Consider the following 23,276-nt stretch of genomic DNA (forward strand, 5'->3'; position numbering starts at 1 on the left):
GTATGATGTCAGCTGCTCTTTCTGAAATACACAATTCTGCACCTTATGTCTTTTGTTTCATAAAGGACTAACTGAAGAAAAATCATGCATTTTAAAAATAGGAATGTCATTTACAGGAATGTTTTGCCTTTATTTAAATATTTTTTTCTTGACAAAAAAAATAGGGAATTGGGCTACAATTCTTCAGACATAGGCATGTTTTTAGCTTTACATAGATGAGTAGTCCATTGAAATAAAATGAAAAGCTATGCCAACTATTTAAAAGTCTATTCACATGTAAAGTTAAGTGTGTGCTAAAATGTCGGTAGGATTGGGGCCTTAGAGAAAACTTGTTTTCCCTCCACCTCTATCCAATAAAGTACCTTGTTAATTTATTCTAGTAAGCATGTTATGTCACAGTTGCAACACTCAAGTAGTGTGGAAAGGGTAAAGAAGAAAACACAAAAGGAAAGAGATGTCAGCTATTTAAAACTAAAAGTTTACCAATGTTTTATAAGTAACAGTTTGAGATTTTAATGTTTGTAAGACAATCTGAAAATGTTTAAAATAAACATTAGTGACTACTTTTGTTATGGCATCTGTATTTTATTTTTCTTGGATTGCTAAATAATCTACAATTTCAGCATGTGTAAGATGTTAAAATAAGTACATACTGTGTTTGAAGTAAACCTAAAGAAATTATGTTGATGGCATCTGTAATCTTAATAAAATATAGTTACTGTTAAACAGGTGGCAGAAAAATAGACCCTTGAGCACTGCTTCCCTGGACTTCTCCCTCCCCAAATTTCAGTTCATGTTTATGTGCTTTTTAAAAGTTTTAAGGATCAAATTCAAATAATATTTAGATTATAATTGAGTTGGTAGCTGGGGGAAAACCACTTTCTACTTGTAAGTGCTATTCTTTATATAGTGCATGGGGGGAAGAAAGATTGGTGTAAGCATAAAAAAATGAAATGTTACATAGAACTGCAGTGGTAGTTATACTTTATAGAAGGTTTTTATTTCCTCAGTGAACCCACCTAACTAACATTTAATGCAGGTTATGGGACTAGATGGAGGGAATAGCAAACCTCCCAGTCTGATTTTCTCCTTTCCTATGTATTATTTTGCAGAGCTTTAAAAAATGAATTCTTATAAGTTGAAGAATGTAATTCCACTGTAGTTTCATTACTTTCCAGTCCTGTTTGAGATGGTTGTGTTTTGAAAAGAATGTTTCCAGTAAGTTAATGGAAAGTTATTTGCAAATTCTTCTGTGTGTGCTGTAGCAGTTGGAAGTATTCTGCCTATTTAAAAACAAATATAGAGAGTTTTAATGTACATTTTTGGTTAATTGTCTAATATTCACCCCAAGGCTGCTATAACATTCTTAGAATAATTTAAGGTTTGCCTTTTATAACTATTTTAAAAAGCCTTTGGTTTTTGGCAGAAGGTAACTTTTCCTTGCTATGGATACAATATGTTCAGACGTGTATGTGCTCTGTTCTGTTTTTAAACTGAAAAAATGTACAAAGTGTGTATAAGAAAAGTGTAAATAAAATATTTTTCATCTTTAATCACACAGTTGCGTAATCTCTGCAATATCTAAATGCAGTATACCTGGAGATGTTTTTCTTGCACACAAGACTTATGGATCCAACTGGATAAGTACTATCTTAGAGGGAAAAAAAAAAGAAAATGCAATTCACAAAGCAGTATTAACACCCTAATAAGATTCAATAAGTCAAGTTGGCTATATTTGTACAGAGTACAGGCGTTGCCTTTCGGCAATTTTTTATAATTCTCCCCTTTCAAATCCCCCCCACAACCCAAGACATACTCCAGTGTGTTCATGTGCTCTAGAGGGCCTACTCCAGTCCCCATTTGAGACAATGGTGCCTTTCAGTTGACTTCAGTAGGCACTGGATCAGGCCCTTACTGTGTCAAAAGCACTGTCAGTTCAGACCAGCTTTTTCAAGTGTAGACTAATGTGTCTTTCATAGTTGCTGTTTCCTCATCCCTGATTGCTCCTGTAGGATGAGACTGCTGAAATTTTTTAGAACCCAGCTCTCTTGTCTGTCATCATGGCTCATTATTGCCTTTGGGTTTTTTTGTTTAGACAAAAACTGTATCTTGGGTTTGGACAATATACAATCTATCAGAATAAGATATAGTGAACAACAATATCTAAAAAGTTATCAAAGGACTACATTTGTAACTAAATGTCTAGACCTGTAACAACTATAATAACTTTAAAAAAAAATAAAGCCAACCTGGATATTCAAACCAGAGGCCAAGAGGGGAAGAGAATCTATCACCTAACAATGTTCTTAGTTATCAATATGCTCAGTCTGTTTTAGGATACCAAGCTTTTGGAGCCCCAAAGATCACAGAGGTCTAATTGATTTAAAAGAACTGAAGATTTTCCATCAGCAAGATTCCATGTACATTTCAGCATTTATTTAATAAATTTGTTAAAGTAGGTCAACGTTCTGTCAGTGTTGAAAAATAAGGATCAAAATTTACTTTACTAAAAGTAAAGATCATGGTCTTGCCATTTTGTCTGCTCGGGTAGCCTGATTAGGGGCTTCCCTGTCAGTCTTGTTCACTTCACTTTCCAAACCTTATCTCTCCCTGTCCAAAAAACAAAACAAACCCCACAGTATTTTACCAGACTCTGTTCAGATCCTTTTTGTCTGTGTCCCTTCTGTTTGCCCCCTTTCCTTTCTCCTCATCCTTCTTTTTCATCTTAACTTTTTCCATTTTAATTTTTCCGAAGTTCCTCCCTTGGATCTTTCATGTCATGCTGCCACTTTTAGATATCTGAATTGCCTCTTAAGGAGGGCACGCTCCTTTTTGTGACTGACATGTACCAGGATGAACTCTCCCTTTCTCTTTTTAGCTTTACTCTCTCCTACCCTCTTGTGATTTATTTTTCCTCTTTTGTCTTATCCCACTCATTTCTTAATTTCATTCTTCTGTCTGCTAGTCTCATTCAGCTACTTGGTATATCTACCCTACTGCAGCAGCTCAGTAGATGTAGCCCCAGTCTCCAGTACAATAAAGTGCAGTGTCTGAACTTAATGCTGCTTTTCCTCTCTTCTATACAGTACTTCACACTCATGACCAGTATTGATTCCCTACCTGCTACTTGGGAACACTCCATGCTATTCCAAAACCACCAAATCTGGTCCATCAGCAATTCCTGTGATTAGCACTCTGCTTCCGACTCCATGTGTGTTATGCATAAAGTAGGAAAGGGAGCAACAGCCCCAAAGAGCACTTCAGCTCTCTACCTTACGCTATGGGTGCTGCCCTGCCCAGTGCATCTATGGGCACCTATTTATCCCCACTGATCTGTTTTGCATTGATAAACTAGAATGAAGTGAGATTGTAAGAGAAATTTAAAGGATTGTGTTGTCTGATCAACATTGCAAGGTTAGTTTATGTTCCTCACGGACTGCTAAGCCGTATAAAGACAATCTTGATAACACGTATTAGTCAGGGATTTGCAGAAATGCTGAGCAAATATCAAGAAACAATAATAGAAATGTTCCATTTGTAGGAAACTCATATTTGATAAGTTTGTATATACAATTGTCAGCTCTCTTCCTCTCTCCATATCACGCTGTACTTTATCAGGGGCATATTACTTGTCTCCTTTATTTAAATAGATGTGATAGTACACCTTTGCATCTGTCTTTCTCCTTCAAGGGCAGACAGTCTGGGCCACACACAGAAACTATGCTACAAATATAGCCTAGATCAGACATACTTCTAACTCACTCTGTTCACTCCCTGTGAACTCCACCAGCTACCTTCCACAGTGCAGATTTTGTGAATCCCTTGAGACAGGCCCTGATGCTTTCTGCATCCAAGCAATCTGGCTCACTCCATCTCTGCTCTTTTCCATGCTGTTGGAAACATTGTTCATAGAATCACAATCTCAACAAAAGAACTGAAAGGTTAATTTTTAAAATTTAGAAACTCAGAGGCGGAATAATCATTAGTTATAATGTAGAAGGGAATCTTTGAACAGTAACAGTACTGCCATAAATAGAATACAGGAGAGAATATTTGGATGTCTTGTGACAAACACTAATCCACTGAAGCTAACAGGAACAAGACTGAGCTCTAGGTACAGTTAAGTAAACTAAATTTGCCAGCACTCAAAAATCGAAATAAACAACCCCTTCTTTCTTTACAGGAATTCTACACCTTACCAAAAAAAGTTACTAAATTTACATCACTCACCTAACCATAGTTTTGCCCAGTCATGTTCTGCAATGGAAATAGCCTGTTGATTTTATATATTTTTTGTTTAATTAAAAAGTGCCCAAGTTTCAAATGGAATAAAATTTTAGGGTAAAGTTGTATTAGTTCTATACATTTTCTCACTTCCTTCATCAAGAAAAAGGGCATGTGCATGTCCATTGAGAGTACCAGCAAACTGTGACATAAAGCTAGCTTGCTGGCTCCACATCATCTGGGGATTGTCCTTTGCTGGTAGAATCTTCATATAATTGATTAAGATGGCTTTAAAGTTGCTTTGTTCCCAGAGCTGTACAAAAGAACCTTAATATGACCCTGTATCTGGCCATATAACTTTAAAATTGCTGTTAGGATTTCATTTCAACCTTCCCAGAAAAATTCTACCCTGGAATGAAATGCTGCACGTGAATTTTCAGGCAGACTGGTTTCATTTTGGGAAGTAGGGAGCAGAGGCTGGAAATTGAGCTTACTGTGGGATGCAATCTTCACCACTAAGTAGCTAGTACTATTCCAAAATGAAAATGAAAAACAGTTGCACAGCAAAAAAATTACTGTAACCATACATTATACACAAAATATATAATATTCACAGATAACCTGTCCGTAGCTCAAATTCTAAATCTGTTACAGCCAAGGTGAAAGCAATTTTATGTATGTAATCCATGTTCTCTATGATCAAAATTTGCAACATATTTACAGCAGGGTAAAAAAGATTTGAAAATGTTTTCTGTTTACCACTACTGTTAATGAGAAATAACCATTATTAAAATTCAGAAATTAGGTGTACGCGAAGATTCTTCAATGTCTTCAAGAGATAACTCCTGAGACCAGGCATACAATTTAGCTGCCTCATGCTCCCACTCTTCATCTGAAAAGACAGAATGATCCTCAAGGTCTTCAGTTGGTGCAGTCATAGTTTCTTGATCAGTTAAGTGGCTTCTATTTGTAACATCCAATTTCTGTTCCTGAAATACATTATACACACGATTATATCAAAGCAGGAAGAATTGTCTACTACAGATCACATTATATAGCTTTGTAGTAAATTCAGATACACCAAACAGAACTCAACATTAGAGATTTGCTATTTCTCACTGTTACATGAATACCAAAGCAAAGCCAAGACGTGTGTTTTTCAAATCTAGAGGAGCTAATTCTGTGACAGGATTGTGTTGCAGTTACTAATTCAGACTATGAATGTTAGGACAGATACATTTAAAAGGTTTTGAACACCACTGTTGAAAGAAATATTTAAGTGTATTTAACAGTTTTAAGAAATAAAGGAAATATTAGTATGTCTGTTCAGCTGTTGCTATCCATTACCTTAGAGATTTATATCGGGGGTAGCCCTGTTAGACTGTATCCACAAAAACAACAAGGAGTCCGGTGGCACCTTCTGTTAGTCTTTAAGGTGCCACCGGACTCCTTGTTGTTTAATAGCTTTCCTATTTCTCACTGTTATTATTTGTCACTGTTACTTAACTGAGGAGCCTCCTGGGTGAGAAGTCCAAGCTCGGAGGTCTGCAAAGGACTGTGAGTCAGGAGGGAAGGCTATAAGCAAGGATGATGAAGAGCTGGAAAGACTTTTGATTAGAGCTATGTGAATAACTGATTTTTATTTTTATTATTTTATTTTTTCTGCAGTTGGAAAGAAATTATTGGTTTGGGTTGAACTGAGTTGTTTTTGTTTTTTTAAATTTCATGACTCCAACAAGTTGGGGAAAAAATTGGGTTGAATGAAATGTTGGGTTTTTTTCTTTGCTTCAAAGTGAAACACTTTGGGTATTTTTAACCTTTTTAATAAGAGCAAAAGGAAATGAAGGGCTAGAGTCGCAAAATGTTCTAAGCTGTAGCCTTGTGGTTAGAGCATTGACACAGGATTAGGAGACCCAGGCTCCAATATCTCTTCTGCTTTATGTGGAGCAGAGATATGAACCCACATCTTCCACACTGCAGGTGACCACTCTAACCACTGAGTGTCCATTGTATGCATGGAATGAGACTAGGGACCTGTGGAAAAAAATGTGGGTTCATGTAACTCAATAGTATATCACACTGCATACACACACACGGGCATATTAAGGTTTCACAGGCAACTTTAATTCTAACATTTCCTAACTTTTGTGTGTTGGACATAATATTTCAGCATAGCTCTTGTGTGTATAATTTCCTAGATGTCTAAAAAAACAAACAGAAAAAACAGTAATTCCATTAGGTGACGTTATACTGACAGCTGCAGGGTTGAAACCTTAGATCCATAGCAAAGACCTCTGCCATTTGAGCTGAGTAACCGATAGCAATAGTAGGTTTTTTTAATCCTCTATTAGGACCAGCACTTGAGGGTGCTGGGATTAGAAGGGAATTGGACATTTTGTCACTGAATTTCACAGATATTTGCTGACAGCAGAGGAATGCTGAGACTCAGGAATCTTGGGTTCCATTCCAGATTCTGGAGGTAAGTGTGCTCTACAGGTACAGACTCCCTTCTGCCCATTCTCCTCACCAGCTTGACCCATTCTGCCCCATCCCTCCAACCAGTCACTCTCCTAGTTCTCTCCCTACCCCACCATAGCTCCTCATCCCAGTCCTATTCTCTTAACCTAATCTTCCCAGCCTCCATCCTCAGACTTCTGCTCCTAGTCCTAGTCTTGCCCCTACAGGCTTCTTGCCAGCGGCTCCTTGCCCAGCCAGTCCCAGTTCCTCCCTCCCTCCTTGACTTGTCTCTCCCCGCCTCCCCAGCCTCCAGTTGCCTGCCCACATTGTCTACTGGCTCCCAGTTCCAGTCTCCCTTCCTGCCTTTCTCATCTAATGTGTCCTCTCCTCCCCCAGCTCCTTGGTTCAGTATCTTTATCCAGCCAGGCCCAGCTCTCCCACTGCATCCTGGCTGCTTGTCACATCTCTCTACTTTCTCCTACCCAATTATTTCCCAGTCTCTTTGCCCTATCAGTCCCACCTCCCGCTTCCGCCTGCCTCACCTCCCAGCCTTTAGTCCCTGCAATGCCTTAGGTCTGTTTTTTGTCCAGGCTGCATTTGAATTAGAGGGCTTCCTCCCCCATGCTGCTTGGGTACCTGCCTATAATTGCAGGCCAATGAGTATTTCCAGTACAGACTTGGTAGAGTGTTCTCCTGGGGAAAAAAAAACATTCAGTGCATTTTCTATTTTGTATCATTAATGATTGATTTACCTCTCTTTCTTTTTCAAGTGCATGAACTCTTTTCATTTTTGCTACTTTCTGTCGAGCTTGGCGAGAGCGACGCACTGAGGGTCTAGGCAGTGAAGAGGGTTGATAAGACCTAGATGAAGAGGTGGCTGTTGGAGGACAAGGTGTAGGAGACCTAGAAAATGTGAGCATTATGTAAAGAACCTAAATATGAAACATCTTGAAAGTTGTCAGATCTGCAATGCCGAATGCTTAAACCAATGAAAGAGTTAAGAAAACAAAACATCCTAGACCACCTACATGAATGCAAGTTATAAAGCCATATCCATTATTTCAGGAAAAAATTATTAGAATATGTTTAAAAAACAGAAAATTCTATTTTAGTTCTAAATCCTCAGAATCCTTTCTTTATATCAGGAGCCCCACTTCTCTTAGTACATCCCATAATCCTTTCGCATAGCAGAGCCCAGAGGTATTAGTGTCCCCAGACACAGCTTGCATGAGATCAGAGTGCACACATCAGACCTCAAAGATGTTATAATGGGTGCATCAGGCAATCTGGTAATTATGTTGTTTCTGACACACAGATCTTCCTCACAATCCCCTCCCGCGGCCTCTAAGGTTCCTCTCTTGTGGCTATGTTCCAGACCTCACAGAGGTTACAATTTTGCAGACTGTGCCTAACTAAATAGTCTTTCCAAAAAACAGAAGCCTCAGGGTTCACTGAAGCAGTATGTCTACACTGCAAAGAAAAACCCACAGCGCTGAGTGTCAGAGACCAGGTCAATTGACTTGGGCTTGCAGGACTCAGGCTGTGGGGCTAAAAATAGCTGTGTATACAATCCCACTTGGGCTAGAACTGAGGGTCTGAAACTCTGAGAAGGGAGAGGGTCTCAGAGCTCAGATTGCAGCTTGAGCAGGAATGTCTACACAGCTATTTTTAACCCCACAGCAAAAGCTCTGCATGCCTGAGTCAACTGACCCAGGCTCTGAGATTCAGTGCCAGGGTTTTTTCTCTGCAGTGTAGACATACCCAAATACTTCAGACTTGAGTTTCTAGAACTAGCTTACCTTTCTTGGAGTCAAGGTACCAAAACAAAAAAAACCCACACCGTTTTGCAAAAAGATGAATACCTCTAGTTTTTCAAGCTCTCTTATATCTCCAACACTTTGTTTACCACCAAACTTTCCTTAAAAAACCCAAGAAGCACACAAATGTATTCAGGCCATATTAGTTCAGTTTTGTTAAAATTAGAAGAGAAACTTTTTTAAAAAATCAGGCTTGTGATACAAATGGAAGTATAGCACTACTTTTTCTCTGTAATTTAGCTTTTGCCTACTAGGAGACTGGTTTTCAACCAGAATGCCCTGGCGGCTCTGGTCAGCATTGCTGACTAGGCCGCTAAAAGTCTGGTCAGTCGTGCAGCAGGGATAAGGCATTTCCAGTGTAGATTGTTATATCAGTGGGTGCCTAACACAATCAACATATTTATGATTTGTTTAAAAGTAATATTGAATTTTCCTCTTCCTAGGAAACAAACTATTGAGGGATAGTTTTGATTTTGAAAATGATTTTTTAAATTGTATTTTTATGAAATTAAAAAGATAACCATGATACACTGGATGACTCAAGAGGCTGCTAATGGGATGCAGAGCCTCTCAGCTATGCTGTAAATTCAAATCCAAAGCAGCAGCTTGATCCAACTCCACTAAACTCTAAGGGCTTGTCTTCACAGCTTTGCAGTTCAGACTAAGGGGGTGCGTATCACACCATGTTGTACTGTAACTCCCCTGATATACATCCTGGTGTTAATGCGTACCTAGTTCGTATTAACTTAGTCCTGGTTCGCATTCACTTAGTCCTTAGAGGAATATGTTAATATGAACTAGATATCTTTTAGTTTGCACCACCAGCAGCCACGTGGGGGAGTTACAGCACAACATGCTAGTGGAGAGGTTCTCAAACTGTGGTCCGCGGACCACTGGGGTCCGTGAGCTCCATTCAGGTGTTCTGCAGATAGTTCCCTCTAAGGTGCGTGCCTGGGTGGCCGCACATGAAGGAATGAAGGGCCACACACCTAATTAGTGGAGCCATGCAGGCATGGCTTAATTAATTAGGTACCCAGACCTTGGAGAAGATGCACATGTAAGGTGAGGGGGTGGTCTTGGGGGGAATAGGGAGTAGGTGGGAGGAGGCAATGGGGTGAGAAGAGGGGGTGGGGTGAATTTGGAACTTGCAGGGCTGCAATGGCCAGAGAAAGAGGTGACTTTCCCCAGCTCCGGGGAGAGATGGCCCTCCTTCCCAGCCTCACCTCTGTGGCTGTTGTGGCGGGGGAGAGACCTCCCTCCTTCCCAGCCCAGATCGGTGGCTGTCATGGCGGAGGAGACCCCTCTCCTTCCCAGCCCCAGTTCCAGGGCTGTCGCACTGGGGGAGAGAGGGCACAGCCATCGCATTAGAAAGGTAAGACTACTGATATTAAAATGAATTGTGTGCTTTTATTTGTAGAACAAAAAAACTTTAATAATAATTAAAGTTTTTTTATATAGAGCTTTTATCCAAAGCATTTTACAATAGTTAGCTAACGGTACAAACAACATTTGGAAAGATCATTAAGTGGTCTGCCGAGACCCTCAGCAATTTTCAAGTGGTCCGCGGAAAAAAAAATGGTTGAGAACCACTGCGCTAGTGGATGTTGCAATTCACAGCTCCATGCTCCAAACTGTGGGGCCATATAGATGTAGTCTAAGACTCCCTTGACCTTCACAAGGAGTTGGACTGCATGGTTGCCAGTTGCCATGAACAGAAAGCTGTTCAGTGGGCTATGTGATCTCATTCTAATTATTAATGCACAGATGACCGCATTAGAAAATTACCAGTTGTGGCACTAATTGACACCCTTGCTAGCAGTGTCAACAATCTATGTACCTTGTAAGTGAGCTATTCAATTATGCAAAGGAAAGGGGTTGAATGCAGGGAGGGAATGGGATAAGAACTCTGGAATTAAAGCTGGGGATTGCTGTGGATGAAAGGTAATAATTGGAGATATACCAATCTCCTAGAACTGGAAGGGATCTTGAAAGGTCATCGAGTCCAACCCCCTGCCTTCACTAGCAGGACCAATTTTTTGCCCCAGATTCCCTAAGTGGCTTCCTCAAGGATTGAACTCACAACCCTGGGTTTAGCAGGCCAATGCTCAAACCACTGAGCTATCCCTCCTCCTTAAAGATGAGGTGGGAGGGCAAGAATTTAATGCATTTAACTAAACAAAAGTGTCAAAATAAAAGTGTGACTAGTTAGATGTGTGTCATCAGGTGGATTACGTTGCTTGCATGACATATGTATTTCTTTCACCCTTCATCTGCCTTTATAATTTTAAATTATAAACTCTGCAGTGCAGAGACTGTGGTCATCTGTGTTGGGGGAAGCAGCTAAGCATACAGGGTGTGCCACAACATAAATAATAAAAATGACAGCCGAATGGGAATAGAAATCCAACTACCATTTCATCTAGTAGACATGGTCCCTTTGAAATACTTGAGGTATATTGGTGGGGAATCTGAGGATATGGCTACACTTGCAGCTGTACAGCGCTGGGAGTTAAACCTGTCTTCGTACAGCTGAGTAGGGAAAGCGCTGCAGTCTGTCCACACTGACAGCTACCAGTACACTGTCGTGGCCACATTTGCAGCATCTGCAGCGGCATTGGGAGCAGTGCGTTATGGGCAGCTATCCCAGCATTCAAGTGGCTGCAACATGCTTTTCAAAATGTGGGGGAGTGGAGTGTGACAGGGAGCGTGGGGGAGAGAGAGAGAGTGGATTTTTGGAGCCGACACTGTGTCAGCAGCTGCCTTGCAAGTTCCGACCCCCTCCCTCACCCCTCTCTCACTCACTGAAAGCAAACAGCAACTGTTTTTTTCCCTCATAGACCAGATAAGCAGCTGTGCCGAAACGGACCCCCCGCCCGCCCGCCATGCTGCTTCTCTCCTCAAGCCCTCTCCCTCCCCTTCTCTTCAAGCAAACACTAGCTGTGGGTGTTCCAAAGGGTGCCCCCCCGCCTCTGCCCATTCACAGCAAACAGGAGCTGTGTTTGGTTTTTTGATAACCAGCTCCGGAGCCCAGAGTTCACAGCAAAACAAGAGAGGCATCACAACAAAACAAAGAGAGTAATCTTCACTTAAAAGGATTATAGAAAGCTTCCGGAGGTCAATCACAGCGTACTAAGATTATTCCCTGTTTACACTGGCACCCCAGCGCTGCAGCAGCAGCGCTATTCTCTTTATTCCTCTTGTGGAGGTGGAGTACAAGCAGCGCTATAGCCACGGAGATACAGCGCTGTATGTGCCTTGCCAGTGTGGACAGGGAGTGAGTTACAGTGCTATAAAGCCACCAACAGCGCTGTAACTCTCAAGTGTAGCCAAGGCCATAGGGAAGTTTGCATGATCACTGCCTTCACCTATGCTGTGAACTACTGGTTGTACAGATGACTTCATACTTCATGGCTGTCAATACAGTAATATAGCTGAGACTTTGCTAGGGGACAGGCAGAGGCCTGCCAATTTTGACAGTATTCCTTTAATTAAAATGAAAAAAGCTGAAAAAAATCAGTTAACTTTAAAAAGACCAGAAAAGGAAGTTTAAAAAAAGGATGTGCTAACAATCAATGCAAGAATGACATGACTCAGTGTTGTGTTTTCCATTTCAGTGAACATATTTAGAGAAAAGATTTGGAGTAAGGCCTCTTTTAAAATCAAGTAGATTTGTGATTTAAAAGAGTATATCAAGACATGCCAGCCCCTTGGTATTGACACTAATTATTTCCCAGTATATGTTAGTGAGAAACACATTGATGTTTAATGGTAGAAGTTACAAAATGGTAGCAGTTGTTTAAATAGGAATATAAAAGAAAATCCAATTTTCTCCACTATACTGTATGTTGAGATTTATGGTACATATTTGTTGTTATATTGCCAATAAATGATCATGCAAATCTTTTTCTACTAAAAATTAAAATGTTGACTTGTTGGACAATCTCTAAAACAATATTATTTAGTGGATAACGCAAAGCACTAGGAGTATCTCCTAGGTTCTATCCTTGACTTCATACTGACTTCGTGTGTGAACTTTGGCAAGTCACTAAACTCCTCTGTGTCAGTTTACCCATATGTAAAATGGGGATAATTTTACCACTGGTGTTTTGTAAACATTAAATAATACATATTTTGAGATCCTTAAAATAAAGTACAAAGTATAGAAATTCAAAATAAAAATTAAGCTTGTTATTGTGGATAAGTTGTTGGGTATTTTTTTTTACCTGACTCGAGAAACAGTCATGAGTTGATCATGCCGTAGCTCTTCATTCTGTGGCCTCAGGAGCAGAAATGTCAGTTTCTCCTTAAGTGGGTTTGACAGTGTCCCAGACTGTGCATAATCCATTATGTCATACATTATCATTGTCCTGGGAAAGTTTTCCAGGGACAATTTTCTCCAGCAGTTATCCCTGCCACCAAAGTATGCTGGGGTCTCATCCAGGTTACTGATATACTATAAGGCCACAAAATATTAATATTAATATTTATAAAATAAATGCTTGCATGAAATCTAATTCATTTTATGAGGTCCCAAGTCTCTCCTATTCATATTTTTCTCATCCTCATCATTTTAATGATGAACTTGCATCTTAAAGAAAACCTTATTCAGACAGCTGGTTAAATCAAATGGTGGGAACCCCTGAAATGGCCTACTCTGCTGTAAAATTCCTATAATACAATGACATCTGTTCTCTGGATATCTGTATCTACATCCATTACATACATTTACATATAATTATAATATAATCACTAAATTTAAACTGATCACAAAAATATGCATATGTACATTAATAGCCTGAGTTCCTTCACTGCTCTATAGTAACAAATATTACTTGAAATTAGAGTATTGTTTATAGCCATCTTTACGCGTCACTGTCCTTCCTAGATCTGGGTGGCACAGCCAGTCATCCAGGATTTGGTCCTAACTTTTTAAATATAGGAATTAACCAGAAAAGGTTTCACTGCACTACTCAAGCATCAGTACTTCTTGGTGATGATTCTTCTCTCACTTATACAACTGTAAATCAGTCGTAATTCCATCAAAATCAATATACTAACACTGGTCTAAAAAAAAAAAATTGTACTGATTCTCTTCTCACTTTTTCCATTTAAAGAGTATCATTGTTATCAGATTAATCTTTTAAAGATTACTACCATCCTTGTGTAACCCTGACAATACATATTATAGGAACTAATCCATACAACTTCAATAACTTCTCTGAAGCTTCACAATCATAGGGCTTAATTCTCCACTGCCTTGTAATTTGTAGTCATTTACATCGGTTCAAGGTGGATGTAAAACGCTACCAAATAAGATTTCTGCACTCACACGGAAGTGCTTGAGGTACCCTTTACACTCATTTTGAGCTGATATAAATGGCTGCACAAGGGGTAAGCAGTTGAGAATTAGGTCTTTAAATTGTAGTCTTGCAGTCATAGTCACTATCTATATTTTAGATCACGTCATAATCTTTTTTCCCAAAAAGAAGTTTTTTTTTCCATTACCAAAACCTCTGAGAAAATATTTGAAAACATTTCTTACTTGCATATAATCTTTCACTGTAGCAACGTCTATTTCGTCTATTATTTTGTGGTTTTGGTACTGAAGTTCATCCCATATCATTTGATCATAATATTTTCGATGTCCCATCAACTTGCAAGCATCAACTGCTGCCTATAAAAAACAGGAAATATGCTGTAGCTAAAAAACCAAAAACACACACACAAAATTTCTAGAGTCCTCATACTTCAACTCAGGGAAAAGTCTTAATCCTCCTGAAATCCCAGTGTTCAACAAAAAATTAAAATAAACAAGGAATTCTAATTAGTACACAGAAAGCTCAGTACGATTGGAGATGGATTGTCCACTAACTGCATTATTAATACTATTATTTATACAATTGTCGCACCTAGAAGCTCTAGTCATGGACCAAGAATGCCATTGTGCTAGGTGCTGTACAAACAGAAGAGATAGTCCCTGTCCCAGCCAGCTTACAATTTAAGTATAAGACAAGAGACAACAAATGGATACAGACAGTCAGAGGAATACCAGTAAACAATGAGAAAATAGTGGTCAGCGTAATGGTGAAACAATTTCAGTTACAAATTTGAAAATAATGCTTAGTGATGACACAGCTGCTTCCCCCAGATGCACTAGGTAACTAATCTAGGTTTTACGTTTTAGATGGAAAATTAAAAGTTAATTACTCAGCCTCTAAAAAACCAACCCTACACTTTAGACCAGGCCTGCACAACACGCGGCCCGCGGGCTGCATGCGGCCCGCAGAGCCTCACTGTGCGGCCCCCGAGGGGATTCTAAATCCCCCGCACACGGCGCTCTGCGGGCAGCTCAGAGCCCTTTGAATCCCGGCCGCGGCCAGGAAGCAAAGAGCTCTGGGCTGCCGGCAACCGCGGGGAGTCCAGAGCCCTTTGAATCTCAGCCGCAGCCGGGAGTCAGAGGGCTCTGGGCTGTCCGCAGCGGTGGGGAGCCCAGAGCCCTTTAAATCCCAGCCGCGGCTGGGAATCAAAAGGCTCTGGGCTGCCTGTAGCGGCGGGGAGCCCAGAGCCCTTTGAATCTCAGCCGCGGGCCGGGAGTCAGAGGACTCTGGGCGGTCCGCAGCAGCGGGGAGCCTGGAGCCGCCCCTGTTCATTCATATAAGCTTTCACAATGACAGTTACATTTGCCTCCCTCGTCCCTCACACAGCATTATTGCTGGAATGGGTAACAAGATCTGTAGTTGTTCATCATCTTCTTCAGATGTTTACAGCTTTTTAAAACCATCTCTGTGGCTGAAATTTGTCAAGTCTGATTTTTGCCTAAGGGTGGTGGTGGTTTATGTTTAAGACTCTGTTTAGCACTGATTCAGAAGGTTTTGCTCCACATCCTCAACTTGTATAACTTGTCATAGTGCTATTGAAGTCAGTGGAGCTATGACAGATCAGCTAAGGATCTGTCCCTTTGAATATTAAACCCCCACACTTTGCCAATATAAAAAAAAATGGATTCTTCTAAATGTTGCAAACTTTTTCAAACAGCTTTAACACATTAGTAGTTTGGAGTAGACATTAGAACTTTAACATCCCTCTGACACAGAAATGTCTGTATTTCAATGGTGAATATCTGTAATTATTGATATCTTTGTATTAAAGATGTTATAAGAAAGGTAAAGTTATTATCTATAAAAATAATTGACTTGGCCATACCCAATTTTTCTGTTGTAAGAGTGCTGAGGAACTGCCTCCACAGCAGCCACCAATGTGATGGAATTAAGAATAATTTTTTTAAAATTACAAATAAAAGCTACATGCAAACACCAGAAAAATTCTTTCTTGCAAAACTGCCACTCTCCTTCATTTCACAAAAAGGAAATTATATTAATTCATGAGTGACTGAATTAGTCAATAACACTATATTGACACACAAACTTTTTCCTTACTTGGGTGGAATAAACCTAAAACACGGGCCTCTTTGCTTAAAATATAAAGATGTTCTCACTCATGTTAAATATAAGCTAAATTGAATAGGTTGGAAGATAAGTAGGTACTGACCACTTGCATTTCTGACTTACCATGCTATGCTATAAATATTATATTGAGACATAACACATCAAATGATGCAATGACAGAACTTCTGTAAAATATTCTACTGTATCTGAATGTTAATTTCTGCAATATTTCACTATTTGGATTTTTAGGTTAGTGCTTACAGACCAATTTAGGCAGTTTATGGGACTCTTCTTTACTCCATCATTTTTGAAACACCAGTGTGGTCCTTTTCTGTTCTTAAACCCTTTCCTCTAGTTTAGTATCCACCATGACAGTGTGTTTCTTCTAACTGGAAAGCTAGGTGAGCAGCCTGCTCTCAGACCAAAGGTGATCCAAGATTCTGGCAGTTGATGTTCACAAAGTAGACAAGCCCAGATCTACAAAGTGAGTTAAGTACCCAAGTCCCAGATCCACAAAACCCCTGCTCTACTGCCACCTAACCATATAGGTGCCTAAACTCACTCGGCACCTAAATTTTCACTGCAAAAGTTCCTATATACCTTCGTTTCTGCCTCTGGGCACGTGCACTGGTGTCTCAGGCAGATGTCCAATACCTATCTATAAGCCCCAGCATGAGCCTCAAACCAGGTGAAGACAGGCATTCTCCCACATTTTGCTTGTAGGGTCTGATCCAGTAGGTGTGTTCAGAGCATGCCTAATTCCACATAAAACACTTGGGAGTGGAGAGAGAGGAGGCAGCAGCCTCCCTTATAATCATTAGTTATAACCAGTGGTTAGGGTACTCACCTGGGATGTGGGAGACCCCACTTCAACTCCCTCTGCCTGATGAGAAGAGGTTCCGACCTCTCAGATGACTGCCTAACCACTGGACTATAGAGTCATCCTCACACTATTTTTCTGGCCCAATGCATACTTACTACCAAATGGAATGGCTTTAACAAGAGAGATTGAGACAGACCCACATAAGAATTTCCCATAGTACAGTGATAAGGGTATTGATGTGAAAGGTCGGAAATCCCTGTTTACATTGTTTTCTCCAGTGTGCACTACTTCACATTTATTAACATTGAATTCCTTTTGCCATTCTATTAGACAGTTCAACCAGCTGCAGCAGACTTGTCAAATCTCCCTCAAGGATTTGTCATGCACTACATACTTTCCAAAGGGTTGGCAGATACATGGCAAATCTGTACCATTCTCATTGTCTGCATTCTTCTACTAGCTGCCTTGTTGACTTTCCAAGGAAACAGAAGAAAGTGGTGAGAGAATAGGTGAAGATTATTGAAGCATGCTTCAAATTATGAGTCTCCTACAAGCGAAGGATCTAATACACAAAGTAAAAAATGTTTGATGTACCTGTTACGTATTTAAAACCTCCTTTATTTAAGACAATACAGTCAATAAAGAATAGGCAGTTTTAAAGAAAAAAAATACTAGCATGTGCCTTCAGAAATCCAGCTTGAAACCCAACCTGCACCACACAATTGCTACAGCAGTCTTCTTGTTTTGGTCCAAAATAATTTTTGCTTCTTGTATTACAGGAATAACATACACTAAAGTGTGGACTTGCTTGAAGAAGAAAAACACTGTATTATTATTAGTAGTATTACTATAGCACCGGCATGGACCAGGAGCCCACTGTGCTAAGCCATTTTCAAATGGAGAACAAAAAGGCGATCCAGACCCTAAAGAGTTTATAATCTAAGTGCGCACAGCTTATTTTTATAGGTACTTATATACTACAGAGATGAGCATAGAATAGAAATCTATATAGAATAGAACTTATTGTTCAATGCATCAGAAATTGTGATTTTGTTTTTAAGTACATCATCACTGGAAGAATAACCTGTCAAAAGAACAAGGTTAATGGAATTCTGTTCAGAAAATGTATAAAAACAAATCTTTTGACGTAACTAATTTCTGGGGCCTAAAAATGTAGTTTTAAATGTCTATTTAAATAAAGGCAGAACCTAGTGACAAAAGAATTGCAAAAGACAGCTATACAGAACAGTGGCTAGAGTGACTAAATTTCCTAGAAATAAATTAATCCAAATAGAGAATATGGGCACTGATATACAAAGAGTTTTTATGTACGATGCTGAAAGAATCATTGTTTCTTTGCTAACAAAAGTAATGTTGTTTAATGAATGAAGCGGTTGCTTTTTAGAATTGGAGATATGTGTGACTGAGGATAAAGATGTTATAGGATTTTACAAAATAAAATTCAGAGCCAAGGTATAGATGAAGTGAAGAGAAAATGATCACATAAACATCCAGTAAGTCACCTCACTTGCTGGACTTATTGTTCTTTTTCCACTTATGTACTTGCTGCCTTGGCCTCCAGTATGGTGAAAAATCTTAAACACAATGAAAGGTGGAAACTCATGACCAGCAAATCTAAAGAAACAAGGAACAAAGTTAACTATTTGGCAATATAAAGAGCAGATTCCTTATTGAAAAGATAGGAAATGTGAAGTTGTGGTAAACATTTTAAAAAAACCCAACCCTACACTTTAGACAGTATGGAAATACCAAATCATGGTAACTTAACTCTCTTTTTGTATCTGAATCCTGCAGCTGCCCAAATTCATGAGACAATCTAATGCATGAACATGGATGGTCACATATGTATTTTATGAAGAGAGCGTGACCCCAGTCTGTTTTTGTAAAGTGTGCTTTAGCTGCGTTAAGTTCTTTATATACATTTAAAACAGACTAATATGTTAAAAAAAAATCATCCCTGGAATCCCTTCCAAACTAGTAACAGGGCCAGGAATTAGGGGTTTGGCATGCAGGAGGGGGCTCAGGGCTGGAGCCGAGGGGTCTGGAGTGTGGGAGGGGGTTCCGGGCTGGGGCAGAAGGTTGGAGTGCAGGAGGGGGTGAGGGCTCTGGCTGGAGTGGGGCCAGGGATGAGGAGTTTGGGGTGCAGAAGGGGCTCTGGGCTGGGGCTGAGGGGTTCAGAGTGTGGGAGGGGGCTCAGGGCTAGGACAAGAGATTGGGGTGTGGGAGGGAGTTCGAGGTGCTGGCTCCAGGTGGTGCTGACCTCAGGTGCTCCCACGAAGCGGCAGCTCCAATGGGAGCTGTGGAACCAGAGCTTGGGGCAGTGCCTGTGGGTGGGTGTGCCTAGGAGCTGGAGGGACATGCCAGCTGCTTCCCAGGAGCCATGCGGAGCTCGGCACGGAATCTGCCTGCCCCGCTGCTGGCCTGCAGCTAACTAGACTTTTAGCAGCCTGGTCATCTGTGCTGACCAGAGCCACCAGGGTCCCTTTTCAACTAGGCATTCCGGTCAAAAACTGGATGCCTGGCAACCTTAGTCAGCTCACCTACATGTTGTAAATTGCAGGATTGGAATCTTAATTCCTGCCAAAATGGAATAATATAATTGAAATGCTGACAGTTTAAAAATTGTTAAACACTATAATTTATTTAAAACATCTTATTTAAATGTCGAAACAAGTCTGGAAATTCATGGGTATTTGCATTTAGCATTTAATTTATTTTTTAAAGGACAAACTCAAATCAAATGCATTTGTTTGATTGATCACACACTGAATAAACAATATGAGATTCAGATTTTGTATGCAGAGCAATTGGAGGCACTAAGTCTGTCCAGAGGGCATGGGAGTTGCAGAAATGCAAGGTATCCACCATACTCCTTTGTTAAGGCACCTGTACTTGGTTAGTGCAGACTAGCCAGAGAAGGGACATGAACAATGCAACTAGTGAATATGCTGATTCAGCTCATCCTCTTGTCAGACTTCACTGGGGAACAGCTCTCTATGGAAACCTGGCTGCAATTTAAAGCTGCTCTCTTCTGCCTGAAGCTATGGAGGTAGTAGTGGAAACTGCAAATACCACCAGCTTCCTCCCTCAGTATCAGTTTCCACACAGGGCAGAATTTATGCCCTGAATGTTTATTTGAATGTCTAAAAATATAAATATATATTTATATCTGGAATTGGCTGCATGTTGGTGTGTTGTAAAAAAGAAAAATAGCAAAAATAATGGTATGTGCATGCAAAATAGATAATTTTATTTCTAAATTACATTTCCTCAGGTATGTATTAAGCACTAATTCTAGATGAGATCCAAGTCCATAGTAAGTTTGCATTTCTAAAAAGAAAACATAGCTTATGGTGTGCAATAAAAGTATCTGAAATTTTTCTAGTATACACAGGACAACTTGCCTGTCTGGCTTTCAATCTGAAAAGTTAATCACATATCAAAAAATTCCAGTTTTTAGAAAACAAAAACAATCACTTCCAGTAGAACCTCAGAGTTATGAATACCAAAGTTATGACCTGACCAGTCAACCACACACCTAATTTGGAACTGGAAGTCCACAATCAGGCAGCAAAAAAAAAAAAAAGCAAATACAATACAGTACTCTGTTAAACGTAAACTACTAAAAAAATGGGAAAGTTTAAAAAAAGATTTGCTTGGGTAAGGAAACTGTTTCTGTGCTTGTTTCATTTAAATTAAGATGATTAAAAGCGGCATTTTTCTTCTGCATAGTAAATTTTCAAAGCTGTGTTAAGTCAATGTTCACTTGCAAACTTTTGAAGGAACAACCATAATGTTTTGTTTAGAGTTATGAACAACCTCTATTCCCAAAGTGTTCGTAACTCCGAGGTTCTACTGTATTGCAAAAATAATGCCCCCATCCCAAAAAAGCAAAGCAAACAAACAAAAAAATAATTTTCCCCACTCTGTGCTTCAGTGACTTTAAGATGAACAAGTAAAACTTTATCAAACTTTCCAAAAATACGCACCTGTGTGGTAAAAATACATGAGAAATATTAGCCCAAAAGGTATTTGTTTGAGTATTACTGAACTTAGGGACCTAAAACAACATGCCTTGTCAACTCTAACATTGCCAGTGTGACACTATAATAAAAACAATTGATGGCACTTTTGGTTAACTTTAGAAAAAGTCATCATATATGCTAGGTTGAATAAATAAATATGCCTATTTTACCTGAATCTGACTTTACACTGCATACTAGGATCTTTTATAAGTTCAGCTTCTAAAGGACTCACTCGCCTCATAATCTCATATGTAATGCAATGTTCCTGAAACAGATGCAAGCATTATTCAATAAAATTACGCAGTTTTGGTTCCTATACATAATAATACATCCCACACCTGTTTCACATGGGAGTTGAGTGTTAATTAATATTTTAAAGAGCTTTGAAATTCTTAAATGGCAGTTACTATAGAATTGCAATATTTATTGTTTCTTTTTTATTAATCATTTTATTCTTTTACCCAATGTTACTCTTTTCTCTACTGAAGTTCTTATCTTTTTGCCCTTCCTTACCAATGTTATGAGTTTTGTTTTCTCAGCTTTGGACTACAAAAAGCCAAGGTAGTTTTCAATAAGAACAACAAATATTAGGAAATACATCTCACATACAATTTTAGCTCCTCCCTTTTACTAAAAAAAAAATCCCCAAACTGTTTAGTTGCTCATCTTCTTTCCTTCTCCATCAGTCTTTCGTCTGCTCTTAAACTATCATCAATCTCTCCCTCCACCCCATTCTCTGAACACCTCCCTGTGTCTCTTGCCTTTTATTTCATTCAACGGAGTGACATTATTGCAGGAGGAAAAAAAACAGCTTTTCTGAATCCACTCTAATATTTGCTCTGCTCAGTGTAAGACACACAGACAATAAGAGCAAAGAATATGGAGAACTATCCAAGAAGATAGGAGCTAGCCTGCATAGCAGATTCAAAAGAATGATACTACCCTAACTCCAAAAGCTACAGCTGAGGGGTTTCATCACTCTAGCGTAGGGCTCCACTGGAAGTCAGGGTCCTAAGGCCAAACCTTTTGGGCCTGCTGGTTAATTTGGACCTGGGTACTGGTACTTCTCCAGGAAATACTGCTTTCCTCTTCAGAAGGGATGGATCAGTAAGAAGCCCATTCCACCTTTGGCAGAGTAGGGAGAATCTTCCTGAGCATATGTAATTATTCATCTCATGTGTTTATGCGATAAAACAGAGCCATGAATTATGAGCAAGGAGAAGAGACTGTGGCAATCACCATTTTTATTTGGTGCTTCTAATTGGACAGTGGCACAGTGATACATCAGGCTGATTTTTCTTTGAGAAAAAACTGGATGTAAGATCAGTTAGATCCATATTTGGGAAACTAGAAGCCTTCAAAAACAGCAATTTCTTATGTACCATAAGCCCTTTTATGGACAGCACATGTATGCTCTAAAAACGTCAACAATGATCAACATCCTATGCCTGGATAGATCAATAGGGACTACGTGGAGTTTACAGCAAACAGTTGTGCACCCCTGTGAAGAGGGCCAGAACACTTCTGAGGGATTAAATGGGTTTTAAAGATTGCATAGACTTTGTGCTGGCGATTTGCACGGGAGTGACTTTTACCCTAACTGCATTACCCTGGAGAAGATAATTTATGATTATTTAATGCACTGTTAGAGAATTTACCAGCATAACTATTAAGATATTACTATACCACCCGTTCCACCAGTGTAACTCCTTGAGGGTCTTTTTTTTTCAATTTGGTTATACTGCTTTCTGAGCTCATTCCGCAAGAAGTGTCCCCTCGCCGGGGAGGTGTAACTGCCACCGCAGTATCCCAGGCACTGGCAGAGTTGTGCTGGTAAAGCCCCCCCCCCGTAGCAAAGCCCGGGGCGGGGTTTTTCCGGAGGAGCATACCGCGGCCCGGATGGCGTGTGTGAGCAGCCTGAACAGCCTCCTGTCGATGCGACTCCACCAGGCTCGCTGGAGGATTTTAGCTGCGAGCTCTTCGTCCGCCCTGACGGAGACACGAGATCAGGACAGAGGAACATGCGGGGGTGGGACGCGGGGAGGTGCCAGCCCCACGCTGGGGAAAGATGGTCACCCGCGCTCCCAGCAGCTGGGTCGCTAAAGGCGGACCCACGGGTGACACCGCCAGGGCGCTTGGGGGGGGGGGGCGGAGACCCGGCCTTGCGGACTCGCTGTTCCCAAGCCCCTGCCTGGGCGCCCGCACGGCGTGGCGGTGACCCGGGCTGGCAATGGCGGGGCCGGATCTCACAGCCCCGCTAACGGCTCCCTCCTGCGGGCTGCGCGCGGGGCCGGGCGGGTCCCGAACACGCGGGGCGGGGGGGGGCGCCGCCGCGGTTACTCACGGCCGCGAGAGACACCCCGCCCGGCGCGCGGCTCCGCTCCGCAGCATGACCCGGCTACTCAGAGGCCCCGCCCCCGCGTCCCTGTTGCTTGGAGACCGGGACACGTGTGTGGGGGGGGGA

The 23,276-nt window shown here is 40.6% G+C and overlaps 1 protein-coding gene across 2 annotated transcripts; it reads right to left on the reverse strand.

Annotated features, from left to right (window-relative positions):
• Positions 1 to 14: 14 nt before the first annotated feature.
• Positions 15 to 23,259, reverse strand: C1HXorf58 (chromosome 1 CXorf58 homolog). Of its 2 annotated transcripts, XM_045008315.1 has the most exons (10): positions 23,157 to 23,259; positions 22,702 to 22,801; positions 20,983 to 21,077; positions 18,290 to 18,401; positions 14,041 to 14,172; positions 12,722 to 12,951; positions 7,434 to 7,584; positions 5,086 to 5,213; positions 3,763 to 3,890; positions 15 to 1,651 (listed from the first exon to the last, which is right to left on the reverse strand). In XM_045008315.1, the coding sequence occupies exons 1-9, from the start codon at positions 23,201 to 23,203 to the stop codon at positions 3,791 to 3,793; spliced, it is 1,095 nt and encodes a 364-aa protein (XP_044864250.1). In that variant the 5' UTR covers positions 23,204 to 23,259; the 3' UTR covers positions 15 to 1,651; positions 3,763 to 3,790. The 2 variants fall into 2 exon arrangements, with proteins under 2 accessions (XP_044864250.1, XP_044864241.1); XM_045008306.1 differs by having other exon boundaries at positions 15 to 3,890.
• Positions 23,260 to 23,276: the final 17 nt, after the last annotated feature.

Source organism: Mauremys mutica, chromosome 1 (assembly GCF_020497125.1).
Source record: "Mauremys mutica isolate MM-2020 ecotype Southern chromosome 1, ASM2049712v1, whole genome shotgun sequence".
Taxonomy (NCBI): domain Eukaryota; kingdom Metazoa; phylum Chordata; order Testudines; family Geoemydidae; genus Mauremys; species Mauremys mutica.